Genomic DNA, 7,346 nt, shown 5'->3' with positions numbered 1-7,346 from the left:
AGAGAGAGAGACAGACAGACAGACAGGGAAGGTGTGGATCTGGATCCGATCCTGGGTGTGTTTGTACGGCTAAGATCCCCACAGCCTGTTTACCCCACCGTTGTAAGGGGAGCGCTGCCTATGTTAAAGAGGAGTCAAAAGGAACTGAGCCACGATTCTGGAACTCAACTTTATGAAATAAACAAACAACTAAACAGGCAGGCAGCCTGGAGAGACAGAACTTTAAATCCAAGAGCTCGGGCTCAATTTACTCTGTAGGTCGGTCTGTTAGGGATTCCAGCACCTTCAACTTCAAAGCAGGAGGCGGGGAGGAGGAGCAGCATTGGATGGGGAGGTGGGGGGGCACTGCAGCCATCCTGGGAATAGGAGAGAGAGAACAGGGGGTTTGGAAATGTCCCTATTGCTTAATTTTACAAAAGCTGATACGATTTCTTTCTCTGTCCCTACCCCACCCTTCATTCTCTCCCCATATGTGTGTGTGTGTGTGTGTGTGTATATGTGTGTAGAGAGAGAGTTGTAAAAACCCAAGCAGCTGTTTTCCCTCGAAACTTCGCCTTCGCTTCTGGAGCTTCAAGCAATGTCTCCTGTGCGAGGGGGAAGAGGAAAATGTAGACGAGGCCAGCCAGATGCAGAGCTAAACTGCGGCTGCGAGAAGGCTTTCATTCATTGTTCGCCACCGCCTTACGGTTACGTGCAGTATCAGAGACCCTGGACCAGGCTCTTGGCTTTGGTTCTTGTCTTAAAGGAGATCATATATATTAATTAACGTGTGTGTGTATTTCTCAAGGTATATATTTTTTCTCGAGGTGTATATATACCTTGAAGAAAAAGGGGGGGTCAGAGAGAGAGAGAGAGAGATTTAGCTCTTTGCTTCACCGGCCGCGGAGCTCCGAGGAAAGGAGTTGTCCCGTTTAAGTTCTAGCGCGCATTATAACCTGGAAGCAACAGCGGAGCTCGCTGATTTTCCAAATCCCAACCTGGACTCAATGGACTTTCTTAATTTCCGGATGGCTCCCTCCATCACGCCCCCTCTCCAGTCCTCTGCAGAATTCACGTCAATCTGTGACGGGTGGGTAGGGGTAGGGGGGAAGAGAGCAAATCCCTGCTTCATTTTACCTAGCCATGCAAAACGGCCGTGAAAATTAATAACAACATCAACAACAACAACTTGAGGAGGGAGTGTTGAGGGGCGGCACAGTTTGTTTGTTTGTTTCCACAGTTCCCGTGTAATCTGAGTGTCCTATCACAGCCGGCCTATGGGACATAGGATTATGGGAATCTGTATCAAGGGGACACATGGCGTTCGAAGCTAGGTCTGCCCCCCACGCACGCCCTATTTCTTGGTCCGAGGAATCCCAGTGAATTAATGGAGGACACCCACACGTTTCTTCGTTTGCGCTTCTGGACTCGGCCCGCCGCAATCCCGCTGATTCGAAGCATTCAGTTCGAAGCCGGTTGGACTCCCACTCCAAGGGGCTTCAGCCCTGGCTCTGCGGCTTAGCTGGGCATAGGGCCAGGCGGTCAGGGTGGATTGTCTTAGGGTTTCAGTGCATCATCTGATGGCAGCCCTAGAAAGATGAAAGGGGTTGCTTGGATTGCGGGAGAGGGGATAATATGTCCCCCTTCCCCCAAACAAAAAGACAGTGCAGGTTTTCCAGGATCTGGGCCCTATGTTTTCCCATCTCTTTTCTACGAAGCCGAAGTCAGCGGAGAGCCTTTCATACAGAGCCATGGGGGGGGGCAACCTAGGTTTGAAAGACCACCTGTGATCAGGCGGCAGGAGTGCCCATTGCTCTGCCCCACACACCCACATGCAGACCCCCAAAGTCTGAATGGAAAACACAAACACCCCAAGACACTTACCGTGAGCTACACGTGCGCGCGCGCGCGTGCGCACACGCACACGCACACGCACACACACACACACATGCTTGGAGGCTCTTCGTCTGGGACGGAGGGCAGAGGGTGGGGTGGAACAAACCGAAGCCTCCAGGGAAATTCTTCCTCAGCGCCAGTGAGAATTGCACCCTGTAAGTCAGAAGCATCCTTCTGACCCATGGCAACCTTCCTCCTCCTCTTCCCCTTTCTCCTCCCCCCCTCCTTTTTCCAAGCTCCTCTCGGCTCTGTTGCTATCTTTTCTCCCTGCTGGAAGCAATCAACACGCAGGCAATCCTGGCGTGGACGCGAGGACTAGAGGGGGCCTCTCCTCCACCTTGTGAGCTAGCACCGGGGAACTGTGGAAAAGTAGAGCCATTTCTGGCTTATCTAGGCTTTGTTATGGGTCTGACGTGAGCCCACGTCCCGATCTCTCTCTCTTTCTCTCTCTCCCAACCTCCTCCTCTCCCCCTCCTCTTCCCCTCCCCCCAATATCACAGGCAGAATTTCAGAGAAAAGTGTTACAGTATTAGGGGGCTGGAGCCCAGGAGAACCACGCAGCCCCAAAGAATCCCCAGTAGCAACAACTTAGGTCTCGGAAAGCGAGAAAGACGAGGAGGAAGGAAGGGGCCGATCTGACAAACGTGAGTATTGTATTCTCATTCTCCCAGGAGTTAACAGAAATGGGGGGGGGATAACATCAGATAAACCCCAGCTTAAAAAAAAAAGAACTATACTTAAAAGCCAAAGGAAGGGAAATACCAGCTGAGGAGCCCTCCTTTCGACACGCAGTGCAGAATAAACGCCCCTTTAAAATGTTTACTTAAAATGACAAAGCCCCCCCCATCATCTTTACATCCATATTCATATGGTGGGGGAAACAGCTTTCACCACCCCGCTTTATCCCCACTAAACAGCCCGAAGACGGTTTCCAAATTCTATTTATTTCTTCGATCTCTTTTTTAAAACATCCGTGTCAGCAGGTCTTCTAAACCCGATCCTTTAGTAGCCAGCGCTGCAGAACGAGCTCTGGGAGCTCCGGATTGTTTAATAGAAAGATTTATATACTAACAGTATTATTTACTTTGGGAGGGGAGGTGGCAGTCTAAGAGTATGCTAATTAGCCGGAGTTTTGGGGGGGGACTGGAAAGGGGGTGGAATATCAATTTTTATTGCATCACCTGTCAGGAGTGTCCAATCAGCGTTGGCTTTAGGGGAATTAATTGATGAAGGTGTCTCCGGACCAGCTCACTTCCCTCTGTCATTTGATTTGGAGCGAAAGCGGCGGCGGGGGAAGAGCGGCTGCGTGGCTCTTCTCCTCTTCCCACAGTCCCCTTTCCTCACATTCCTTTATCCTGGCTGGGCAAGGGGGAAGCGCCAGCTCAAGGGCACAGGTAGCCAGCCTGCATCAGTGCCGTCCAGAAACACTGGGGGCAACCAAGCGGATCCCTTCCCCACGCAAGGCAGTTTTCCAAGACCTGTTTTCTTTTTCTTTTTTTTTAAAGAAGCCCCCTCCCTTGAGCGCTGAGCCCCTTCCTCTCTTTTCTCTCTCTCTCTGTGCTGATTTTCCCTCCTTCCAAAGTTTGATCCGGTATAACAGGCTTTGTTCTTTTCCATTCAGCAGGATGCCTTGAGACCCAATCCAGTACCTGGCTGAGGATTTTTATAGCATTTTCTGTGTGGATTTCCTCTCCCACCCGCGCCACCCCCGCGGGCTGCACACCTTTTATTCTGCGGCCGATCGCTGTTCCAGCCGGGGTGCGTGTCTATGTGTGGGGGTGGGGGGGCCCCGCCGGCCTCTCGTTTTATGCTCCCTCCCCCTGCCCCGATGCCGGGGGTCGTCTAAGGCGCACCATGGGAGACCACCTGAAGTCGGGCTTCGAAGAGGTGGACGGCGTGCGCCTGGGTTACCTGGTGATCCACGGCAAACAGATGTTCGCCCTCTCGCAGGTCTTCACGGATCTGCTGAAGAACATCCCGCGGACGACGGTGCACAAGCGCATGGACCACCTGAAAGTCCAGAAGCACCACTGCGACCTGGAGGAGCTGCGGAAGCTCAAAGCCATCAACTCCATCGCCTTCCATGCCGCCAAATGCACCCTCATCTCCCGGGAGGACGTGGAGGCGCTTTACACCTCCTGCAAGACCGAGAGAGTGCTGAAGGCCAAGCGCAGGGGGGCAGGCCCCGTCCAAACGGCCCCCGGGCCGGACCCTTACGCGGCCTTTTGGAAAGACGGCGGCGGGAAACTTTGGCTGGGTTTGAATGGGGCCGCCGCGCCTCTAGGTAGCAGCAGCAGCGGCAGCAGGAGGAGACAAGCGTGGCGCGCGGCGGCGGAGTCGGGCGCTTTCCTACCGGCTTCGAATCTACCTCACTTTTGGAGCAAATCCCCCGGGCGCAGCTCGCCGGGACTGGCCCGCTCCGCTGGCAAAGGGCCGGCAAACTATGAAACTGCCCCGCTGGGCCCGCGCTACGTCTCCCTGGCCTCAGAGCGGGCTTGTTTTCGGAGCCTGTTTTGCTCCAAGCACCCCCATTACTACTACCACTCCTCGGCCGCCATTGCCAGCCAGCCTAAGCTCGCCGCCGCCGCAGCTGCCGCCGCCGCCGCCGCCGCCACCACCGGAGGCGGCCCGTTGGCTTTGGGCTGCCGGTCAAAGAGGAAAAAAGCCGCCGAGGGCCTCTTCACGCCGGACTGCGGGAGACATCTGCTCCTGGTGCCCCGCGCTTGCAAGCCGGCCAAAGCCGCCTTGTCCGACCGGCTGCCGGGCTTGAACGGCTTCCGGGCGCCGCCGCCGTCGCACCAGCCTTTCCCGGAGACTTCCTACAGCAGCGACTCGGACTCCAGCTCCTATTCGGATCACGCGGCCAACGACTCCGATTTCTGCTCCAGTTTGACTAGCACCAGCAATTCTGGATCTTCAGAGGAAGAGGAGGAGGAGGAGGAAGGCAGCTGTGCTTCGGAGTCCAGCGAACTGAGCTCCGACGAGGACGAGGAAGAGGAGGAGGAAGAAGAAGAGGAGGAAGAAGAAGAGGAAGAAGAGAGCAGCTCCGAATCGGATTCCAGCTCCGGCTCCAGCCAAGCCTCGGTGCAGAGCATCCGCTTCAGGCGCACCAGCTTCTGCAAGTCGCCCAGCCTAGTGGCTCCTCAAGCCAGCCTCTTGCCCCAGCCTTCCCCTTCGGCAGCCGACCAGCTCCCCGGCCCCGCGCGGGGCATCAAAGCCGAAGCGTCGGAGGAGGAGGACTGGAGCAGCCCGACGGCCGGCTGGGTGCCCAAAGTCGAGCCCTGTCTGGACTGTCAGAACCACGCCGGCGGCTTGTGCTTTGGGGAGCTCAGCGTAGCTAGGGGCGGCGGGACCCTCTTAGCTGGCCAGTGCTCCTCCCCGGCGCCTGATGTGAAGTCTCCCGACCTGACAGCCGTCCCCTGCCTGGTCAGGGCACCCCCGTCGCCCAGCCCAAAGACGAGCCATGCTTTGCCACAGCCAAGATTCCTCCGAGAGGCGGGGATATGCCAGCCTGCCACCTGGCCTTCATCTCCTCCTCTTCCTCAAGCTCCTGCAGAGAGCCCCACTGCTGCTCTTGGGGGGCTGCCCAAGGAGTCCCCTGAAGCTGCCCAGACCGATTGCCCATTGACCCCCTGCCCGGGCTCTTCCTCATCCTCCTCTTCCCAAAGCCAGCCAGAGGTGGCGCCGGCTGCGGCTGCCTCCCCCGAGTCCCTTGGACCAGCCCAGCTGTTGCCCCTTGTGCCCATTGCCCAGATCAAAGTCGAGGACAGCAGTGCCAACGCCGACTATGGAGCCGTCCCCGTCCAGAGCCAGCCCCCGCTCAAATGTGAAGGCAGCGAAGAGGAGCCCAAGCTGGAAGCGGACAGCGAGCTCTCCCCACCGACCAGTCCGACCCAGCTGCCTCAGGACCTTCTCCTCCCAGCCAAGGAAGACCCCGCCTGCACTGACGAGCCCCCCAGCCCTCCCTTGAGCCCCCCGCCGTCGGCCTCTCCGAGCCAGGCCCTCGCTGCATGCACTTTAGGCGCTGCTGCTGCTGCTGCTGCTGCTGCCGCCAAACCCGAGGACGGGGAGTACAAATTCGGAGCCCGGGTGCGGAAGAACTACCGGACTTTGGTGCTGGGCAAGCGAGTACTGCTGTCTAGCCCCGCGCCGCTCAAACCAAATCTGAAATCCGTCCGGAGCCCCCGGCTGCCTCCGGGGAAACTGCTAGAGGCCCACGACGGCGGCACACTGGATGACTTGACAGTTCTCAGTCGGCGCAAAAGGGTGGCCGGCAACGTCGCCTCCGCCGTCAAAAGGCCCTTTAGTTTCATGGGCAACTTTCCCTGCCCGCCCTCCTTAGTGGTTGGCCTCGACGGGGATTTGTTGCCAGCCTACACCTTAAACACCGCCAAGGATGCCCAGCCACCTCCCAAGGCCCATCCTGTCTGGAAATGGCAGCTGGGCGGGTCAGCAATACCTCTTCCACCCAGCCACAAATTCAGGAAATTTCATTCATGAGAGAGATTGAATGGGAACTCTACTTCATGGTTGTCCTTGTGTTGTCCTTGGCCTTTTACTTCTTTTCCTGACCTTGGAGAATCTATGCTGGATGCTGGTTTTTCCCATCACATCCGATATGTTTTATTTTTTGGAATCCTGGTTTATTCTATTTTTGGAGGATGACAAAAATAAAATCGGATTACTATTTTCTTTGCCATGAAAACCCATGGTGGGTTAAGGGAGGGGAGGGAGGGAGGAGAGAGGTCTAACATTCCACAGACTACTTCAGGGGAAAGTTTCAAAGTTTATTAAAAACACACACAGACACACAACAAACAAAAAACACCTCAGTGGAATCTGCTAAAGCCGGAACACTTTACTGTCTCAAAATGCTAGTAATGCACCTGGTACCTCAATTCAACTGCTACAAAATAAATGTTTGGTTTATGTTTTTATTTTTTATTTTTACAAAAAGTTGAATGATCACTCGAATGAGCCATTAATGTGTAATGCACTAGATTTCGAACCAGGATGTCTAACTGTTCAGTTCTGTCCACTTTTTAGTTTTTTCAGCGAGAGGTTGCACAGGGAGAATTCACTATGCTTCAACTGGGAACGCTGTCTACTATAGAGGGTGTATTATTAAATTTTAATCCCCCTCCATCCTTTCCACAAAAGCAGTTGGTAGAGAGTGTGTGTCTCCAGATCACAGCTGGGAGATTTGGAATTAGACTCTCGGGTTTGGGTTTTTATTTTTTAGGACGAAAAGAAAAGAAAGTGACTAAAACCAAAATGATCTGGGACATGCCATTCTTTGCCTTTTTATTTCACCTTGAACCCTTCAGGTTGGCTAGGAACACAATACCGAACCCGCCAGTCTTGCAGGCCAATCCTGTGCATGCTGCTTGGAAGCCCACTCCTCCTTGAGTTCCATGGGATTTACTCCCAAGTAGGGGCTGCAGCCTTCTAATTAGGATGGCTGTGGATTT

The 7,346-nt window shown here is 54.9% G+C and overlaps 1 protein-coding gene across 2 annotated transcripts; it reads left to right on the top strand.

Annotated features, from left to right (window-relative positions):
• The first annotated feature begins 1,942 nt into the window (after positions 1-1,942).
• SKIDA1 (SKI/DACH domain containing 1) lies at positions 1,943-6,577 on the top strand. 2 transcript variants are annotated; one of them, XM_061586708.1, is made up of 2 exons: positions 1,943-2,519; positions 3,500-6,577. In XM_061586708.1, exon 2 carries the CDS (start codon positions 3,730-3,732, stop codon positions 6,373-6,375), a length of 2,646 nt encoding a protein of 881 aa, XP_061442692.1. In that variant the 5' UTR covers positions 1,943-2,519; positions 3,500-3,729; the 3' UTR covers positions 6,376-6,577. The 2 variants fall into 2 exon arrangements, with proteins under 2 accessions (XP_061442692.1, XP_061442693.1); XM_061586709.1 differs by having other exon boundaries at positions 3,497-6,577.
• Positions 6,578-7,346: the final 769 nt, after the last annotated feature.

Source organism: Rhineura floridana, chromosome 10 (assembly GCF_030035675.1).
Source record: "Rhineura floridana isolate rRhiFlo1 chromosome 10, rRhiFlo1.hap2, whole genome shotgun sequence".
In the NCBI taxonomy this organism is placed as follows: Eukaryota; Metazoa; Chordata; class Lepidosauria; order Squamata; family Rhineuridae; genus Rhineura; species Rhineura floridana.
The sequence above is the reverse complement of the archived record's forward strand: the minus strand, read 5'-3'. Positions and strand labels throughout refer to the sequence as shown.

What these genes read in the sequence shown, in the direction of transcription:
- SKIDA1 (XM_061586708.1), top strand. Translation starts at nt 3,730, where the DNA reads ATGGGAGACCACCTGAAGTCGGGCTTCGAAGAGGTGGACGGCGTGCGC.